The sequence below is a fragment of the Octopus bimaculoides genome, chromosome 2 (assembly GCF_046866305.1).
Source record: "Octopus bimaculoides isolate indiv1 chromosome 2, ASM4686630v1, whole genome shotgun sequence".
NCBI lineage: Eukaryota > Metazoa > Mollusca > Cephalopoda > Octopoda > Octopodidae > Octopus > Octopus bimaculoides.
Window position 1 is genome coordinate 123116324 of NC_142929.1, and position 22913 is coordinate 123139236.

Genomic DNA, 22913 nt, shown 5'->3' on the forward strand with positions numbered 1-22913 from the left:
GCTATTGCCATAAGGCTTGAAACTTTGGTGTGTGGGGTTCTTGTGGAGTTCATCGATTCCTATGCTCAACTGGTACTTATTTCATCGATCCCAAAAGGATGAAAGATAAAGTTTCCTCGGCGGAATTTGAACTCAAAACACAAAGACGGACGAAATACCGCTGAATATTTTGTCCAGTGTGCTAACAATTCTGCCTGCTCGCCGCCTTTGCCTACCCGAATCTTAATTTTGTCTTAGAATCAGTCTTTTGTAGTCCACTTTACATCTATACTACTTCTTCACAAAATCTTTACTCATACATTTGTATAACTACTAACCACTTCTTAAGCTAAAGTTAAGAGGGATCATCCTAACCGTTTACACATTCTCTATCTTAGTGTTTCTCTGTCTTTTGTTTCCAAGATATGTCGACTTTTTCAATGTGATGACTTATGATTATCATGGTGCCTGGGAGAACAAGACAGGACATATCAGTCCCTTTAGAGCATCTTCTAACGACAGTAGTAAGAGCGCAAATTTTAATGTGGTAAGTTGTTCGTTTTGCGGATGTTATTCTTGATGGTATTGTTGTTGTTATTGAGATTGTCATTGCTTTTGTGTTGTTGTTTTTGTTATGGTCACCATCTTCATTTCTTCGTTATTTATCGTTTTTCTTTCCTAGTTTTGTTCTATTGTTTGCTGTTAAACCTGTCTGAACGAATACGTGCCATGTGAAACTTTACCACAGTCTTCGTGACTCTCTAGTAATTATATATAAGTAGTCTACTAAATTAGTGACCTATTGGATAGGTGCATATAAATGCTAATGATAGAGAAAGATATTTCAGTGAAGCCTGATAGATTTGTCCGAAGTCATTGCTGATTTCACTGAATTTACTGGGTCCCAGCCAGAGCTCTATTTACTTTTGTTCTTGATACTTTCATTATTTGAAATATACAGAATATTCCATAGACGGTATGTAGAAAATACTAAGACTATAAAAGTGTGAAGTATGTGCAGCTGTTAACATGTTTAAAACAAGCTTCTTTGAGCATCTAACTAGAAATAATTATAAGATGAAAAAAAAAACATTAATGCTAGTCATTGAGTAGTTATTAAGTAGGGCTTTGCTCAAAAGTCATCTTGTTAATCATTTCGGCAAGTAAAAAAGAGAACTTCAGATATATTTCTGTGCTTTTATAATGTCATCGTTGAAGCTTAGACTTGCCAATGTAGTGATGGAAATAAATGTATAAATCTATACACTGGTTGGTGTACAAAACTAAAATTATTTCCAAAATATATTACTCAGAGATGCCACCCGTCAGAGGTAAGTTAGTGTTAGTATATTTTATGCAGGAATCGTTAAAAAAGCAAACTAGAAATAATTGTGCGAAGAGGAAAAGACAATAAAAAATAATACGTATATGAGTTGAGTGAATGAAGAGTGAGTTATTTATTAACTACAATACGTATCAAAGTCTCTCTGGAGCCCTCAGGCTAATTTGGCTAAAGTTTATCTTCTTTTCCGAGGTGTTGAGAAATTTCTCTCTGAACGGGTCTCTAGTACATTGCAGAGTTGACCTTCATCTACCTCTAGTGTTCGTTTTCAGCTGAATGGATTTAGAGTAAAGTGGAGAGTTTTGCTCAGAGACACAATTCATTGTCCGGTCCGCTTATCAAACCTACTACCTTACGATCGTGAGCTGAGCACTCTAGCCATTAGGCCACTCACTTTCACTAAGATGCACAGAGGTATTTGTAAGCTGAGAGGAGTTATATATGCAGTCTGGGTAAATCATTGTTTAAATATATGTATTTATATTAATTGTTTCATTTTATATTTCTAAGAGCACCATAAACATCATGACATTGCACTTCACTTTATACTTCTAAATCTCTAAGTTTTAGATCTTCTCAGAGATATCTTTGTCTTATAAATTATTGTTATTGTTGTCCAACCACAGCTCAACTCTAAGTTACCAGATACTTGATCATAGATATTCCAGATTTGACCATCGTGGCACATTTTCAAACATAATGTATCAACGACTACATTATCCTATGAAATGTTTTCAATACGATATGATTAAAGGTAGATTTGGTTAGCATTCCTTAACAGGTTAAGTAATCACATAAGAGTCTCTCTCACTGGCTCTTATATGTATTATAAATTTATTTGAAGGAATGGACCATGCGCTATTGGAGAGAACAAGGTGCTCCAGTGAGTAAACTTAATCTTGGATTGCCATTTTATGGCCGAAGCTTTACATTAGCGGATCCAAACAAAAATGGGACGAATGCTCCAGTCACTGGTAAAGGGACAGCCGGAGAGTTCACAGGCGAAGCGGGATTTTTGGCCTATTATGAGGTAAACAACCTTTCCATTTATTGCTTTTTTTCCCAGATTATTTGTTGCTATGCATGTTGTTACTGTTACTTGAAAGGAAACCAACTATAATAATTATTTATTTCTAATATTCAGACGACATGATATATTTAGTGGGAGTGTATAGTTGATTAAATGGACCTCACTTTGTTAATGTTAATTAAATACTAAGAGCTTTGTTAATTTTAAGATACCAGTTAATTCAATTATTTATTCTCTAAATTCTATTTTTCTCCGCCTTGTCTGATGGATAAAATATGTTCATAATAAAATGGACCCTACTCATACATAGAAAGACAATAAATTTTAATGAATTAGAATGACTATGTTAATGGTGAGAATAATAATTCTGGTATAAAAAGGTAGGGAAGACAAGCCAAAATTTTATTTGATTAAAATTAATCAAATATAGATGGTGAGACCGATCTTTATCAATGAGGCGGCAACTATACAGAAATGTTTCTCTTATTAAAAGTCATCAGTGTCACTATAAATTACCTATTAAATATTAAGGCTCTTCCAACACATTACAGGACATTGACTTGTCTTATTGTCACTTTAATGTGGTATTACTGTTTGAACTTCAGTTCACTTACCAATATTTCGATTTGTTTGAAGAAGAATCATTCCTTCTGCTAATACTGGGAATGTTAGTGATAAAAGCTATTGTAACGTTGGTGATTCTTATTGTAACAATTTTCGAAAATAGTAGTAGTGTTTGTGGTGGAAGTCGTGATGTTTATAATCATGATTGTGGTATAACTGCTTAATATAGAAGCATGTAAAAATATTCTCCCCATATATCGTTGATCATGTTAAAAAAATGTCATCTGTTTTCATCTTTACAGATTTGCCAAATGATTCAACGTGGTGCTACAATAAAAAGATTGTCAGATGAAAAGGTACCCTATTTGGTTTTAGGTAACCAGTGGGTTGGATATGATGACCCAGAAAGTCTTTACATGAAGGTAAGTACACATGCGACTTAAACACTTTATTTATTTAAATCATGTCGGGTTAGTGCAGAAGGTAAGTTAATGGGACATTGTATTAATGTTTGTTTCCTCATCGTTTCAAGCGTGATTCCAATTTTATTTGATAGACATGTTCGTGTTCTCCGCTCATTTAGGTTATTTAAAATTTAGATTTTGATCAAATTTTGACATTGACCTAATGTTTGCCTTTCCTAAATGCTGACAAAAAAATTTTGATTGCTGCATATTTCCACTGATTTTACTATGTGTGTAGCACATAGATACTCCATTTCTGTTTTGCTGCAAATTGCACCAAGAGCATCGTTTTTGTTTTTGTGTAAAGAACTAAGCTGAGACGTATAGATAAATACAAGGGATAATAAAGCTCCTTTATAGAGACAATGAACAAGAAGCCGCACCATTTTTGACAAAGTTGGAATCGTCAAGATATAAAAGTAGCATATTACTATGGTGTCTAAATGTACTATTGAAAACAAATAACCCAACAGATTTATCCAATTTAATATAATAGGCTTTTATTCATCTATCTCTGAATCTGTTCTAAAATGACAGAATTCAAGAGAGGATTTATCAAAACAATTTATCACAATTTGCGACTTTGGCCGGCCCAACTCTGCAGTAGAAAACACACACACACGCACAGAAAATTATTCGATATTTTGACTGTCGATATTTTGTCTTGTCAGCATTCTGTCTCTTTGATAGACAAAGGTTTTGAGATCAGATAGCTAGCTACATTAATTCAATTAACTCATGACTCATTGTTGAAATATCTTTACCTCCTGCATGTTTACATACACTTGTAGGTGGAGTGGGCAAAGCAATCTAACTTCAGTGGCATTTTTGTCTGGGCCATGGACCTAGATGACTTCATTGGTACTTGTCCTGGCAATGAATCGTATATTTTAATGAAGACAGTTATTCGTGCAGCCAAAGGAGAACCTCAAATAATGTAAGTATCGAAGTAAGAGTCATTATCTGTATCGAGAGTTTATTGTTTATTTACATTTTCTAACATATTTCTGTGTATTACCTTCTCATTGGTACACGAGCACGGAGATTATATTTGACCATTGGTACACGAGCACGGAGATTATATTTGACCATTGGTACACGAGCACGGAGATTATATTTGACCATTGGTACACGAGCACGGAGATTATATTTGACCATTGGTACACGAGCACGGAGATTATATTTGACCATTGGCTTGATAGTTGACCATTGACCGTATAGTTAACCATCGGTTTTATACTTGACCATCAGCTATGTGATACGGTAAACCTCAGAAAACTAGTGGTGCTCTGCAACAGTAAAAAATTATCTATAGAAGCGTACTCTGAGTGGCATGTAACTGTACTTACTATGTGTAGCGTGTTCTTACTACGCATGACACGTGTGTGGTGTAATTATATGAATCGCATTTAAATATTAACCCACCTCCTCACTTGTTCACCTCCTGTTACAGACTACAATTCTGTCAGGCCAATTGACCTACACTATTAAGTTTTACCCACTCCTTACTAAACTTAATTGTTAACCAGGTCCCTCTACTACATCCTTTCTCTTCCTACTTCCCTACATGTTTGCGTGTGTTACTGCGTATCATTTTATCCATTTGTTCACATATAAGCTCTTTTTGTACTTTCTTCTACTTTACGTTCGATACCACTTATTTCTTTCGTTATCAACTGACTTCGCCCCTCCACTATCACCCCTACTTTTTGTCTTTTATTGCACTCCCAGCATTCACCTAACACATAGCTCACGCCACCTCTCATTGGTTTGTCCCGCTGTCTCTTTACTCCCCACATCACTGCATCATTATATCCCATTCTTCATCCATCATTTTGCAACTGAAACAACAAATATTTCTATATTATCTCTCAGACGAAGGGCAAGTGCTTGAAATGCCAAGTGTTTTCAATTTTCACAGCAAATCAATCCACTAAACTTTTCTACAAGTTATTCACGCTGAACTCCAAAAGCATAAAAAATGTTCAATATAACTTCTTTACAGAAATTTGTCATGTTTTATGTCATATTTTATGTTTCATAAAATAGCATGCATAACAATCATATATGAACAGGGACTCGTTCGGTCGCTTCTTTGATCGACCATGTACATCAGCGGGTTGGAAAGTGGTTTAGATTGTCACTTATTTCTGTCATACCATATTTGAAGTTCTCTCTCAAATTCTCTAGGAAGAATTTGGGATCTAAATTTATCTGTTCAGTTTATTTGAGTCGGAAAAATATAGTGAATAATGAGTAATTTCTCTGTGGAACAAAAGTCGATGGACTTTCATAACTTTTTAAATATCTGTGCTTTATCCATTTGAAGGTGTGTGTGTGTGTGTGTGTGTGTGTGTCTGTGTGCGCACGCGTGTATATAAGTAATACCTGTTTATTTCGAAGTTTCGCCATTAAAATCGCTTTATTATTTCGACCATGTGATCAGTTTTTTAAGTCCTTCATTCTGTGCTTGTTTTGTACACTAATTGCACAGACTTATAAACAACTACAAAGCACCCAGGCATGAATCAACTGTTCTCCTTCAGGAATACCTAACTTTTGTCCTTCAGCATTGATCTTCGATATACTGACAGTGTAGATTACTTTACTTTTTTATGCAAGATATGAATAATGTATATTTAACTCTCCTTCTTTTTTCCACCATAGACCTTCTACTACCGAAACTTCTACTACCAAAACTTCTACTATCAAACCTTCTACTATCAAATCTTCTACTATCAAAACACCTAGCAAGAAGCTGACAACTGCAACAGAGACAACAACAACAGAGACAACAACAGCAGAGACAACAACAGGGACAACAAACGGTAGGAAAAATTTTCATCAATCTGTGTGACTGCCTTCTGTCTGTCTGCCTGCCTGCCTATCTATCTATCTATCTATCTATCTATCTATCTATCTATCTATCTATCTATCTATCTATCTGGGGTGCGGGACGAGCGTGTCGGCATACGCGGACGACGTCACCGTCATAGCGTCTAGCCACGAGCACATCGAGCTTGTCAGCGAGATGCTGAAAGACTACGAAGCGGTGACGGGAGCGAAAATCAACCGGGATAAGTCGGTGGGTTTGCTGCTCGGCACGTGGAGAAGCAAGCCCATACCGTCGGGCAGCGCCTCAGTAGTGGGACGCTGGACAGACGGTCCGGTCAAGTTGCTCGGAGTCTGGTTCGGTCCGGACCTGCAAACGGAGAAGAACTGGGACGAGATAACGAGTAGGGTGGCCACTCTCTGCCGGCAATGGTCCGAGAGGAAGCTGTCCCTAAAAGGTCGGGCGGAGGTGGCGAACGCGTACATCGCGTCCGTCATCGAATACTGCCTGACCGTCGTGCCTTGTCCCGATCGCGCCATCACCGAAATGGAGCGCATCCTCTTCCGCTTTTTGTGGAAAGGAAGCGTTCCGATGGTGAGGCAATCCGTTTGTTGCCAACACCCGCTGAAAGGAGGGCTGGGCATGCCGTGGTTGATGATGCGCAGACATGCGCTGAGACTGCGACATCTCCGGCTCTACGTAGACGACGGTGAGCAGGTGTGGTCGCCGTTTGTGCGACGCGCTTTCCCGCAGCTCGTCTCCATGACCGAGCTGCAGCCGTGGATCAAAAAGAGGCCGAGGAATGGCGAATGGCACCGTGAGTGTCGCGTTGCTCTGCAACAACTTTGCCGTCCCGGGTCGACCTTGAGCGGCTAGGGGATTAGTGGAGGGCAGGTACGACGACGATCTCGGGGCGAACCTGGGCCTCGACGAGGAATACCTGACCCGCCTGTTCAGGACGACTTTCGGGCCGGGACCTATGGACAACTTCCAGAGATCCATGGCCTGGCAGTGCTGCCGAGAAGCGCTACCCGTTCGGGATAAGCTCTATAGACACGGCTCGCGAAATACGGGGCCGACCTGCCCGAGATGCGGTCAGAGCGACGAAACCGTTCTGCACGCACTCGTGCAGTGTCCAACCATTTCGGAGCTGTGGGCTTATGTCGAACGACTGCTGTCACGTGTGGGACGAGTCGGTTTATCAACCGAGTCTATCGTCAATATCGTCACGCCTCCTTCCTTTAAACGGGAAGGAAGAGCTGTATTTATCGTACTTGTGGCTATGGCGAAAGAATGCATCTGGTGGACGCGTCAGAAAGGATTAGAGACAAATACTTTCCTCTCTGGTCAATCTCTCATCAACTTTTTCAAGTATCACTTGAAAAGGAAGGTGAGAGTAGAGAGGCAAGTGTTGTCTAGCAAATGTTTCGAAAAAAGATGGATACATGTAGCAAGAATGGCACGTATGACCGACGAAGCCACCTTGACCATGATTCTATAAAACGTTTAAAATTTTGTAAACAGAGAGTTACTTACGTTTCTTGCATAAATAAAAGAAATTTTATTTAACAAATTGTGAGACTAAGGACCGAGGTTACCGTGGTCTTTTCCGTAGGTTTTTCTTTCCACGGATAACCTCCACATTTATTGGGAAATTTTTGTAATATTTTCATTTTTTTTGTACATACCCCAAACGTTTTCTCGATGCCTTTTCATCGTTATCCCCATTTTAATTTTTTACTTTATTTTCGTCCCCATCGAAAAGAAAAACTCTACAATTGTATTTTGTCCCCTCTATGTTGAACCCTGTGTGGCTAATAAAAGAAATGTATCTATCTATCTATCTATCTATCTATCTATCTATCTATCTATCTATCTGTCTGTCTATCTATCTATCTATCTATCTATCTATCTATCTATCTATCTATCTATCTATCTATCTATCTATCTATCTATCTATCTCATATGCGACAGAAGCTGTATTAGATTAAAGTAAACTATCCGTGTATCGTACTTAATTCAAACATCACGAAAAGCAAAGTGAATTTGTCCGAAGGCCACAGCTGAACTATTTTCGTCTGCTACTGATATATTTGTGCTAATAAACACCGTATGTCCATTAGAGACGTCATCTCCTGAAAATGCTGAAATAATTTTGCTTTCCGTAATGTATTTACATTTTAGATACATGGATGGCTATTATAACCTAATATTGCCTCTGCTGCAGATAACGGATTTTTATTCGGCCGGCCTGCTAATTGCAACATCAGAAATTTTCCAGTCACTGGTTGCCTATATTGATGAGTTTAGTCTTAGCATGCAATTGCCGGAGAACACATGCTACTGACAAAGCCTAAAGAGTCAGAAACTGCTGGGCTTCTGCCTAAATTTGGAATAGTAGCTATTATTAATTGGGTGGCGGATTGAGAAAAAGTTACTGCGTTAGAAAAAAATGTATCGCAATATTTGTTTCAGTTCTTTATATTCCGATTTCAAATCAAACCGACGTTAACTATGCCTTTCATCCTTCCGGTAAACTAAAGTATCAGTCAAATACTGGATCAATACATCGATTTTTCTCTGCCCCAATAAAATTTCTGGCTTTCTTCTTTTGTAAGAAATTATTATTATTATTATTATTATTATTATTATTATTATTATTATTATTATTATTATTAGTTCTTTTTATGAAAGGTTTTGTTGGAGCTCCTGGAGTCTTGTATGAGTAGCGGGATTGCTACCTGCAGCCTACGGTACCATACTTTTCGTTCTTTTCAGCTATCTAATACTTCCCTGATTATTCTGACCGTGCCAAGGAGGCAAACTTTTGTGACACTTCTACTGGGCACTCAATTCCAATTTCTTTAATATTCTCCCTTGATCCCTTCTGATATTGTTCTCAAGGACCCTACAATAACTTGGTCTTCTTTTTAAGTGTTTCTTTCATCAGCCAATCACACCTATTTTTTCCAGCAAATTCTGTTGTGGCTATATGGAATTGATTATGTAGTCACTTCTTGCGTAATCTTCTCCTCCTCCTCCTCCTCCTCCTCCTCCTCCTCCTCCTCCTCCTCCTCCTCCTCCTCCTCCTCATCATCATCATCATCATCATTATTATTATTATTATTATTATTATTATTATTATTATTATTATTATTATTATTATTATTGAGTGAGAGAGCAGTGCATGCCATCAAAGTGACACTGGGGTAAAATATACAAATCCCATTATACCCATCATGACTACCCGTCTGATAAGGGTACACTACGCACATGCATCAAAACCATATGTGCGTGACGTGGTGATCTCATATCAAGATAAACAGCGCATGACCTTGCAGGTGGGGCCCAGGTAGAATTTTCTTCTGGTCGAGTAGCCCATCCCCCTCAAAAGGTCCCTGAATAAGGGTTGTTTAAGGATGTTGAGGAAAACACCCATGCTTCCAAAGGTAAATTATTCAAACCCCAAAGAATTCCTCTCAACACATGGCTATGATGCTCCCCCACTACTTCTGCTCATGATCAGAGATGTACATATCGTCAGCCACCAAGGGACATGCTCAACTGGTTAAGATCAAGCAACTGACAAGCAAATCTGTGGTATTGAGCAGAATATTTGCTGTAGCCCATTTTTTATACCAAGACAAAACAATGTACATGATAACACTTCCAATCCTTTAAGATCAGAAGCCATGAGAGCCACTGCCTGGTACTGCATCCGGGCATTTATTATTATTATTATTATTTTATGTTTGACTTTTGTTTTGCATTTGTACAAGTTGGATCCAAGTCTCACCCAGAGACCTCAAGAGACAACAAGTTAGAAGTTCATGTAGGTGTTATGCCTAGGGTACCATATATTTGGATTTGTACAGTTTTGTTCAAGTGAATGTTTAAGAAACCATAAGAAAATTATGTGTTTGCTTTAAAATTTGAGATCACATAGACAGTATTTTACGTAGGATATGGGCAGTTTCCCATGAGCACTATCTTTTGAACTTCAGCCATTTTGGGGTTTCCTGGTATCTGAGCTAGGTAGTAATCAGCCCGTTTCGCTGTCATTCCCAGGGCACCTATGACAATAGGTATTGTTTTCGTCTTCAGATTCCACATTTTGCTAATTTCTATTTCAAGATCTTTATATTTGCTCAGTTTTTGGTAGGTCTTGACAGATACGTTTATATCGATTGAGACAGTCATATCAATGAGGAGGCATGATTTTTGTCTGAAGTCTTTCAGTATGATGTCTGGCCTATTTGCGCCTATCTTTCTGTCAGTTTGAATGGTGAAGTTCAAGAGGAGTGCAATGTGATCATTTTCAAGTACTGGGGGTGGTTTGTGTTCCCACCAGTTTTTATCATGGGGCAAGTCCAGGTTTTTGCATATTACCCAGTGAATATATTGTGCAGCTCTATCATGCCTGTTGAGATACTCTGTAGGCGCAAGCAGACTGCACATGGAGACAACATGATCGATGGTCTCATTTTGTTGTTGGCATATACGACATAATGGGGAGCTGCCGGTCTTTAATATGTTGGCCTGGTAGTTCTTTGTAGGTAGGCATTGATCTTGGGCTGCTATGATAAACCCCTCTGTTTCTGTATCATTATTATTATTATTATTATTATTGTTCAGTAGTTTTATTTTTATAACGTGCTTTCACTTCACTACCGAGCGCAGCTCTGTGTGCCTTGGGTGTGCTGTGGTCTTTGTATTTTGAAAGTTTTTCCATTTCTTTTAGGGAAACGTTGTCATCTGCTGGTATTGATACATCAATTAGAAAGCACTTTTCTTCATGATCTTTGACAACGATATCTGGTCTATTGGCCTTAATTTCTCTATCTGTGTGTATTGGCATATCCCAGAGTATGGTTGCTTTCTCGTTTTCTGTGACCTTTTCTGGCGTATGTTTATACCATCTTTTTTCTGTTGTTATTCCATAGTGTTGGCATATCTTATTATTATTATTATTATTATTATTATTATTATTATTATTATTATTATTATTATTATCATTATATGAAAACTCACAGTTTATTATGCTGGGTATGATGGAAAGTGTCAGCTGTCCACATCCAACAGACTAAGGTGACATTTGTTTACTGATCATGCTTCAAGAACCCTGGGAAGAATTCTTGCAGTTCCAAGCAATGGTGATTTTTGTAGGTGTTCTACCCTCACACTTGCACTGATCTTTTTCAGCCATGCTGGTAGTTGAGTGTTGATACTTCCAAGTGCACCAATTACTATTGATATCACGTCTACTCTCTTCATTGACCACAACCTTCGTATTTCCCACTTAAAATTATCATAATTGTTTATATTTTCATCTTTCACATTGATCCAGTTGTCACCGAGGTTCTGTCGATTATTATACATGTTCTTTTTTTTATTCATCACAATAATATCCGGCTTCTGATTATTATTATTGTTATTATTATTATTATTATTATTATTATTATTATTATTATTATTATTATTATTATTATTATATTTTTAAAAAAAGGATTGACGTAACTCTTCACGAAGGTAAATAGTCAAGACGAAGAGAGCGATTTTAGATGTTTTATTTTTTGAACAACATTCCGACAGAACGTCTGTCTTTCTCAAGTTCAAACTAAAAGGTGATTGAAAATTCAAAATTTCAGAAACCAAACGTAAACTATGAACGTGAGTAATCAGCGTCCATACGTTGATAGAATGACATCATCAGCTTTTGTCAGTTTTTTAATAAGCTTATTAAAAAACTGACAAAAGCTGATGATGTCATTCTATCAACGTATGGACGCTGGTTACTCACGTTCATAGTTTACGTTTGGTTTCTGAAATTTTGAATTTTCAATCACCTTTTAGTTTGAACTTGAGAAAGACAGACGTTCTGTCGGAATGTTGTTCAAAAAATAAAACATCTAAAATCGCACTCTTCGTCTTGACTATTATTATTATTATTATTATTATTATTATTATTATTATTATTATTATTATTATTATTATTATTAACTTTATATCTTGACTCTCTTCCATATTCAGATGATACTGTCGGTTTCTGTGTTGGCAAACCTGACAAATTATACGCAGTACCCCAGCAATGTGATTTTTTCTATCAATGCAACGCAGGCAACACTTATCTTATGAAATGCCCACCAGGTACAGTGTTCAACCCGCAAATCAGCATCTGTGACCACGCTTTCAACGTTCCTGGATGCTAGGAGAAACATTGACGTACTTAGTAAGCGTGTAGAACCAATATGCTGATGACGATCATGATGTTAATGAGTAATGGCGATTATGAAGACCATAATGATGATGATGTTGATAAATAGCAGCGATGGTGAAGATTATTATGGTTATGGTGGAGGAGAAGAAGAGAAAAGAAAGAAGGAATCGGGGACTAATCTACAACAAACATGTGTGTGTGTGTGTGTGTGTGTGTGTGTGTGTGTGTGTGTGTGTGTGTGTGTATACATGCGCATATCAATATATACATATATATATACTCAGATATACATTATAAACATTACGTGTTAACATTTATCTATCTATCTATATTTACCTGTCTGTCTATCTCTCTTTATAAATAAATATATATACATATACACGCGCTCTTAAATGTATATATGCATATATGTATTCATACATATACAGTGGGGGGAAATAAATATTCGTACAAGTCAAAATTATTTATTTAATTTCTAATGAACATAAATGGGATATACCAGTACTATATTTACACACACATGCATAAACTAAGAATATGCAAAAGAAACTAATACATTATAGTAACTAATGAATTTATATACAAATATAAGTATTTTGGGGTGAAAAAAGTATTCGTTCAGAATATATCTATGAGTTTCTATGCCATAAAATACTGTTAAAATAATTTTTTTTTACTAGAACTTTCTCGCTTGTTCCAATAATCTTATCAGTGGTCATTTTTAAGTGACAAAATGCTAGCTTCTTCATTCAGCACTGAGACAACATAAAGTAATGTCGTAATAATGGCGAAACGTAAAGAACTCACAAATTCAGTGAAAAACTTAATTAATGAACAGTGGAAAGCAGGTAAAAGTTACAGGAAAATATCAGAGACCTTTTGTATTCCATTTTCTACCATACCTACATTTATTCAAAGAAATAAAAAATCGGGAACTGTTGAAAACAGAATAAGATCCGGGGCACCACGCAAGATTTCCCCTAGATCTTTAAGAAAAATGAAGTGAAGAATCGAAAAAAAACGCAATGATCACCAGAAAGGAGTTGCAAGAAGATTTGTTAGCTTCAGAGACTAGTGTTACACTATGAACAATCAGCAATGAACTCCACTGTTGACTAAAAGGCATAGAGATGCCCGTTTAAAATTTGTTTATGAACATAAAGGTAAATCTGATACATTCTGGGAAAATGTTCTTTGGACGGACGAGTTGAAAATTGATTTGTTTGGACGAAATTTGCGTAGCCATCTTTGGAGGAAAGATGGTACCACCTATTCGCCGAAAAGCACAATTCCTACTGTAAAGTTTGGAGGTGGAAACATCATTGTGTAGGGGTGTTTCTCTGCAAATGGGACTGGCAATGTACATGTGATAGATGGTAGAATGAATGCAGAGATGTACTAAAATATTTTGAACAATAATTTATGGGACTCTGTAGAAAAGCTCCAGCTTTGTGAAGGGTGGGTTTTACAACAGGATAACGACATTAAGCGCACGGTGAAGTCTATCAAAATAGATTGTCAATCACAATATAAAATTATTAGAATGGCCAAGCCTGACTTGAACCCCATTGAGAATTTGTGGCGTTATTTGAAAATTAAAATTCATTCAAGAGCCCCAATGTGCATTCCAGATTAGAAGAAAATTTGTCAAGAAAAATAGGAAAAAATTCCTAAAGAAACATGCGAGTCATTGATTAAGAACTACAAGAAGAAATTGGTTGAAGTGGAACTGAATAATGGTTATGCTACGAAGTATTAAATCAGAATTATCTGTTATTTATTTTCTGTACGAATGCTTTTTCACCCCTAAATATTTATATTTGTATATAAACTCATTAGTTTATTAGTTTCTTTTGCATATTCTTAGTTTATGCATGTGTATGCAAATATAGTATTGGTGTATCCCATTTATGTTCATTAGAAATTAAATAAATAAAGAATTTTGACATGTAAGAATATTTATTTCCCCCCACTGTATGTCACATATCTTAGAAAATCACACTTAACCATTCTGAACGACTAACAAAGCAAAAATGAGCGGCTGCAGAAATGCGTGTACACTCGTATAAACATCTAATCTACCATATTGATTTTGCCTAACTGACCCCATCGCATCTATCTGGGCCGAGAAATATTACGGACACAGGCTTTACACCATAAGCCAATAAGCCAAGCCAATGTCTATGCTTGCGTTCGTATGTGTGTGTGTGTGTGTGTGTGTGTGTGTGTGTGTGTGTGTGTGTGTGTGTGTGTGTGTGTGTGTGTGTGTGTGTGTGTGTGTAAAGTTATAAATAACGAGAAAAATATAGTATAATAAAATTTATTTAGCCGCTGGAAATTCTTATTTAAAGACAATTCTTTGCAACTTAATAAAAACATGTATAGATAATTTATTTTATATTATTTCTAATTTTATGCACTCCCTATATATTTCCCTTGTATCGTACTACATACTCTATATATTTGCAGAATGATACATTAAGGAGCTTTTTTATTACTTGAATCCATGTATTGTGACATATACATATATATATATATATATATATATATATATATATATATATATATATATATATATATATATATATATATATATATATATATATATATGTATATATATATATGCATATATATGTATATATCTCTTTTACTCTTTTACCTGTTTCAGTCATTTGACTGCGGCCATGCTGGAGCACCGCATTTAGTCGAGCAAATCGACCCCGGGACTTATTCTTTGTAAGCCTAGTACTTATTCTATCGGTCTCTTTTGCCGAACCGCTAAGTGACGGGGACATAAACACACCAGCATCGGTTGTCAAGCAATGCTAGGGGGGCAAACACAGACACACAAACACACACATATATATATATGTATATATACATATATACGACAGGCTTCTTTCAGTTTCCGTCTACCAAATCCACTCACAAGGCTTTGGTCGGCCCGAGGCTATAGTAGAAGACATTTGCCCAAGATGCCACGCAGTGGGACTGAACCTGGAGCCATGTGGTTGGTAAGCAAGCTATGTAATATATATATACAATATATATATGTGTATATGTATATGCATATATATGTATATATATACATGCATATACACATACATGCATACATACATGTATATATATATATATATATATATATATATATATATATATATATCATGAGATATTTAAGGAAAAATGTAAAGATCGAGAAGGTGAATGACAAGGACCTTTTTGTGTGCACAGTCTGTGACAGACCATGTCTGTCTTTGGCTGGCCTCAAATCTCACCTGCAAACCCATGGAAAACAAACTTCAACCAGTTATTCTGATTATGTGTCTGTGCACACGTTTGAATGTGGTGTGTGCCAGAGGGTTTGCAAATCCAATGGAGGTCTTAAAAGACATGTCAGGATTCACGATGAGCAGAACTTACTTGCAGGTATTGGTAGTGTAAATCAGTGGTGCAATCTGTGTGGGTGTTTTTTGAAAACACTGCCTGGTTTAAAAAGCCACATCAGACGCCATGAACGGGCTCAGGTGTAGGTGCAGGAGGTGGTCAAACTCTGTGTAAGGAGTAGACAACCACCATATGTATATATATATATATGCATATATATGTATATATAATCATATATATGTATATGTATTCATGTATATAATATATATATACAATATATATATGTGTATATGTATATGCATATATATGTACATATATACATGCACATACATAGACACGCATACATACATGTATATATATATATATATATATATATATATATATATATATATATATATATATATATATATATACGAGGAATTTGTACCGGATTTTTGCAGTTTTGAATTTAAAAATATATATATATATATAGTTTGTTTGCAATTGTCTGATAATACAGACATAAACTTGCCCAAATGCATCAATAGATTAACATTCATATTTTTTTCACAATAGCTCCAATCACCTCCTAGCTTGCTAGTGTGATTTTCTTTGCGGCTGTGTACCTACTGTTACGTTCCTTGGAATACTGTTGCTCTGTTATTATTGCTATCGATGTAGCAATAATAATAAGATGTCTGAAATGGACGCGGAGCGCGAGAAGTAAGCTACGCGTCTGTAGCTGGAAATGGGAACATGGCGAAGACAGTGAGATAGTTGGAAATGCGAGAAGCTATCATTTACCGGGAAGCATTGCGTTATTGCATGCAATTTATAGAAAGATGGGGGGTGGGGGTAAGCGTAAAGTTCTATCCCCTCCGGAGAAAACAACCGGAAAAGTGAGAAGAACGGTGATGTACAGGACACTGTATTTGCCGAAAAAAAAAAAAGATCGAGATGGCACCGAAGGATGCCATAGAAAAATGTTTGGACACGATAAGAGGCGACATCTCTTACACGAGAGGTAGGAGATACGGTACAGTGGAGATACGGTACAGAGAAACGTATGTCTAGAGTATTGGCAGGATTCCGCCAAGCATTCACATGCAGACACGCAACACAGAAAAAACCCTACCAAAACACATAGCATACCTAATGACATACAGAAAAAGTACATCCATAGAAAAAAATACAAAATTAAAAAAAACATTATTCGAGTCATTGTTGTTGTTGGCACTCCATCGCTTACGACGTCGAGGGTTCCAGTTGATCTGATCAACGGAACAGCCTGCTCGTGAAATTAACGTGCAAATGGTTGAGCATTTCACAGACACGTGTACCCTTAACGTAGTTTTCGGGGAAATTCAGCGTGACACAGTGTGACAAGGCTGGCCCTTTGAATTACAGGCACAACAGAAACAGGAAGTAAGAGTGAGAGAAAGTTGTGGTAAAATAGTACAGCAGGGTTCGCCACCATCCCCTGCCGGAGCCTCGTGGAGCTTTAGGTGTTTTCGCTCAATAAACACTCACAACGCCCGGTCTGGGAATCGAAATCGCGATCCTATGACCGCGAGTCCGTTGCCCTAACCACTGGGCCATTGCGACTTATTCGAGTCAAACTACCCAAAAACTACGCAACAGACACAAAATGCATCTTAATTGATAAACAGAGACACGCAACATTAAAAGAAACATTCAAATCCGGTGTAGATCCACTGGGGTTAGAGGTGAGGTCTGACTCCCTCCCCACCGGTGTAGAATATAGTGAACTTACGCCATATTTTGTATGGTAAAGACAAAAGTAAGTAAAATTGTTTTAAATTATTAAAAATTGAACTAACCGATAATGAACAGTAAAACGTAACTGCCTGAGAGCGGGGCTCAGTTAAGACGTTCATCCTCATTTTGTATATTAATTTCATTCATCGTTTTGTATTTTATGTCCTCACATGTGTTGTCTGTCTTTGTGCTGTCCCTTCTATGTTATGCTTTTATGGCGAATAAAGAGAAAAATGTTTCAATCATCTCCGCCTTTCATCCGTTTCATGTTTTTGTCCCCACTTGTATTGTTCTGTTTGTCCTTGTGACGTCCCTTCTACATTACGCTTTTATGGCGAAATAAAGAAAATGTTACAATCATCTCTGACCGAGTTGGTCGTGATTTTTTTTTTTTTTTGTGCACGTTGTTCGAAAGGTCAGTTACGTTTATGGAAAGGTGCTTATTGTTGATTGTTGTGTTTTTTTTTAGACTTGTTTTTGCTTCCTTGCGGCAGTTTTGTTAACGCTGTTTCCCTTATTTGAAGAGGGCAACGCTCTTTGAGAAAAAATGATGATAAATTATGAGAACTTAAGCACCTCGGAGTTCTCTTCTTCAGAAGAGGAACTAATAAGAACCCTGGAGAACGCAGACAGAAAAAATGGACTTCGCAACGGTGGCCAGAAGCCACCAAAACCCAAATTAATTTGTAAGAAATCGGAAAAAATAAGGAGATATTAAGAAGGGACGGACACAATGTGAAGGTGTCCCCTTCCCAAGAATTAATGCAAAGTGAGAAGGAGAAAATAATTATTTACAGAACATTTTCTGTGAAGAACAAGAAAATTGAGGTAAAGACGGTTGCCCAAATTGAAAGGGCGTTAAAGCCAATATGGAGAGAAATTGTTTACCTCAACGGAGGCCGAAAGTTTGGAACTGTGGAGGTGCGGTTCCGAGATGCAACGACCGCCAGGCTACACTCGGCAACCCTTTAAAAACAGAGGAGGTAGTGTTTCTACCCATATACCTTGGAAGACGTGCTTCCAGAGTAAGGATAGAAGACATACCTCCAGAAATAGATGTAGCCTGGTTAGTGGGCGCTATCTGTGTAGAACAGCCATCCTACACAGGAAAAAGAAGAAAAGAAGGAAGAGGACAAACAAGAAGAAAAGAAACAAGAGGGGAAAAATGAAGAAAAGAAAATTGAGATTTCTTCGCATGCAAGCGACAGTAAAAGAAGAAAGAAGAGTTTAAAAGGAATTAACTTAAATTAAATTTAAGTGAGAGAGGGATTTGCTCACTAAGAGATACTCACGCTGAAGTAGCTGAACTTAACGCTAATTCGAAGATATAACCATAGTCTGCTTGGGAGAAGTTTATCAGGCAATTCTAAAAGACAGATGCTTGTTCAGGGCCATATCAGAGTACTATCGACAGCTAAAGGATCATTTTTCTAGAGGATGTAAGACATTTCACGGCTCAGTTAAAGACGAAAACGCTTACGGGTAATTTTGGGGGACTACAGTTGGTGAAGGTTAACAGCATAGAAGGGGGTAAGAATCATGGGGTAGCATGATTCTACCCATGAGGTGACCTTTTATTTGTGTGGTTAGGCTGAGCTTGTTTGTTTGCTTTTGAATTTAATTTAATAACAGTTTAATATATTGTACTAAGTTTTAGCTCCGATTCATTTTGTTATTGGTCAAAAGTGACTTCTATTTTCTAAATAACAGAGAATCTTCGAAATATTCCCGAAAGAGTAGGTAGAGAGATACCTAACAGATTTTTGACTGGTAATCGGTAGAGGTAGTTGATGGTTTTGCAGTTCATGAATAAGAAAAATACAAGGGACATGGTCATGTACATGAAAGCTGTCTTGGGCCCTTGGCTTGTCGCCAACTTTACGACACGATATAAGAATACAGGAAGTTAGTGAGCGCAAATTGTCCAGGAAGGTTTTTATGGACTTCTCTGCCCTAATGATTCACAAAACTACAAGACAAACCCGGTCGAATACATCATTGTGGGGTAAAATAGGTAAAGTTTCCTTCTCCATGGCATATATATTCCCCACCCCCAGGACGGGATGCCGGTCCGTCGCAAGATTACTCATTTTTGTCAGCTGAATGGAATAGAGCAACGTGAAATGAAGTGTTTTGCTCATGAACACAACACGTCGCCTGGTCCAGGAATCGAAATCACTCTCTTACGATCATGAGTCCAACACCTTAACCATTAAGCCACGCGCTTCCATTGTGACGAATGATAAGTCAATTAGAAATTGGTGGAATTGAGTAGAAATCCCTGGCAGTAAGAACCGTTTTACGGCCTTCTACTTAGAAAATATAAGGCGAAAAAGGAAGGTATCGGAAAAACAGCAACATTAACAGTAACACGCTCATCACAGATAAAAGCGTAGAAACACTCATCAGTGGTTACTGATGAAATGGTAAAAACACTGAAATCATTAAAACATCAGACACCCACATATAGACATGTGGAGTTGTCCCCCTTGCATCAGAAGCAACGTAATTTTCCATTTTAATATTTTCTAAATGTCAAGCCTTATCTTTCACTATTTTCTGATTTTTCATTTTTATTTTACCTGTCATTTCTCTTTCATTCAATCACTCACACACAACATACATACATACATACATACATACATACATACATACATACATACATACATACATACACACACTCATATATATATATATAATATACAAAAATATGAGGAATGACCAACTCCTATATGCTAGAAATAGATGCCGAATCATCTAACCACGAAAAATATGTTCTCAGTAAAAATTTAGCGTCACAACAGACTGTAAGAGGGCAAGATAAATGAAAAAATACTAAATAAAAAAAACGATTAACCTACGTACCATGGTTTCACCTGTTAACATTTACATAAGTAAATATCTGCATGATCATCAGCGTAGTCTGATGATCCTGCAGATATATATATATATATATATATATATATATATATATATATATATATATAAACAAATAGTAAATGAGTATATGCATATATACGTACAGGTATGTGCATACCGACATCCACGTGTATGTATAGGTGCATATCTGGGTACAGGACATTGCAAACAAAACGTAGACGAGAAAACACACAAGCCACATAGAGAACATTCTTCTTCATCAGCTACCCCCGTTTTAACACCGGCGTTTCGATATATGTTATAATATTGTTATGATTTTCTGCTAAATATACACTCAATGTATGCTTAGTATGTATCATTAACCCTCATTTTCTGAAATAAAATGTCTAGATGGGCTATTTTCATTCAAAAGCTATTAGTGTGGTTCACCCTCAAAACTGAAGAATCTGAAATAAAAAAGCAAGGACGTTACACAGAATAATGGAAACAACAATGGTGTCAGCATAGCGTGCAAACCAACTGAGAAAAGTTTTATCAAAATCGATCCACAGAAAACCGAGAAATCCTAAATTTCACTCTTAAGCTATTAGCGTGGTTCTGGATGTATATATATTACAGCTATCACACACTTCCTAAAGTATTGAACAAAATTAACCTCACACAAACCATGATCCTAAATGAATAGCTTCCTAATCTTAACTATAACAAATCAGCAGCACAGTAACCCTTATAAAATCACTGGAATCAGAAGAATTATCAACGAAGTTACTGAGGGTACCGACTAAACATTTCACTTTTGGAACTTAAGAAGGGTCAAGCGAGTTTTTTAGGATCCCCAGGTCAAGCGAATTTTTTAGGATCCTTGCCCTCTCAGCCAAGCAAAACTTGCATCGATTGCTCCCCTTGAGGTATGGACTAGGCCATTCCAAGGGTTTCTATTTAATTCTTCATGCTTTTCTTTTTTCTTTTAAACATTATATGTTGTCGACCAAAGACGTAACGTTGCGATGCTGCTGCTGCCGTTGTCGTTGCCACTATCACTGCCGGATGCGTCGCTGGTGTTTCTGTTGCTGCCGGATGAGCTGTTGTCGCTACTGTTGCCCAATTCAAATAGGGCTTTTTTTAGTTGACGTGTATCAGAAGAAAACTCGGCGGAATCTCTTTGGGGATGACGCCCTCTAGGTCTGCTATAGTTTTTGTTGTGTAATCAAGATCGTATAATTCCATGTCCGTAAAGTGAGTATTATTCGTGAGTGTGTATATATGAACAGCCGGCAGGGCAGCTATAAAACACAAACCACGAGGTGGCCTGTTGCGATACACTCTGCGACTAGGGAGGGTGATAGATCACTCAGTTGATCATAAGTCCGAAAAACAAAAGAGTACACTGAATTTTTTTTTTTTTTTCTTTGAGCAGTACTATTTAATATAGTCGTAGGCTAGGTCGGTCAGAAATTTATATTGATTTCACGTTCATTATTGTTCTTAGCAACATAGACAACTCAATAAACCTTCTGGAGGCACATAACCTCTTTACTAATGTGGGTAAGAATACTGTCTTGGCCAGCAAGGCTGTGAAAAAACAATAAAACCTCTGAAATATATATTTATTTTACTCTGTCTCTGTATAACTAAATAGTTACATATGTTTATATCAACCCTCGTCTTACGTATCTGTTACGACTGTAGCTAAACATTTCTTAATTTTAGACATGTTCAGCTTGAGTAAATGAATATATTCTAGAAACAGACAAGGTTGTTGGAAATATCAGTAATGAACACTCTATATATTCTATTCAAATGTGTCCGTAGCAATTATATTAAAAAAAAAAACACCGTCCATAATTTAGATGCTGCGACGGGCAAAATTTAAATGTTACGTCCCTTAAATGAGTTGACAGAAGTTACTTCCCTTGTAACTGAATTCTGTGATTGTATCTCTTCCTTTGTCTGAATCACAAAAGGTCCAGAGGATTTCATCTTCAGACAGAGAATGAAAAGAAGCAGAATAGAAGTAGATAGTTTTTCAATTACCTACATTATCAGCCTGTTTAAATGGCACGGACTTACGCATGTGCGCGTGCACACACGTGCACACACTTTAAGAAACGAGTACGTATGCATGTGTGTGTGAGTGCGTGTGTGTATGTGTGTGTATATATATATGTATATATATATATATATATATATATATATATATATATATATATATATGTATATATATAATATAAATAATACATATATATATATATATATTTATATATTTATATATATGTGTATATATATATGTATATATATATGCGAGTAAAAATAAATACAAAAAAGGGGGGGGGTTGTATGATTGTGTATAGAGGAATATATTATTTTGCTTAAAAGAGTTCCAACACTGTCTGTTTTTTATGTTTTATTTATATTCCTGCAGAACTAATGTGGGGTATAGAATATGGAATATACAATATATA

At 36.7% G+C, this 22913-nt stretch overlaps 1 protein-coding gene across 1 annotated transcript in view; it reads left to right on the top strand.

Annotated features, from left to right (window-relative positions):
* The window catches only part of LOC106876556 (chitinase-3-like protein 1), a 29166-nt gene extending 14344 nt beyond the window's left edge, over positions 1-14822 (top strand). Inside the window, exons 5-10 of the mRNA XM_089347616.1 lie at positions 403-526; positions 2166-2351; positions 3218-3337; positions 4171-4316; positions 6047-6207; positions 12243-14822. Coding sequence (XP_089203742.1) covers positions 403-526; positions 2166-2351; positions 3218-3337; positions 4171-4316; positions 6047-6207; positions 12243-12421 — 916 coding nt within the window. The 3' untranslated portion in view covers positions 12422-14822. The remainder of the gene's footprint in view (positions 1-402; positions 527-2165; positions 2352-3217; positions 3338-4170; positions 4317-6046; positions 6208-12242) is intronic.
* Positions 14823-22913: the final 8091 nt, after the last annotated feature.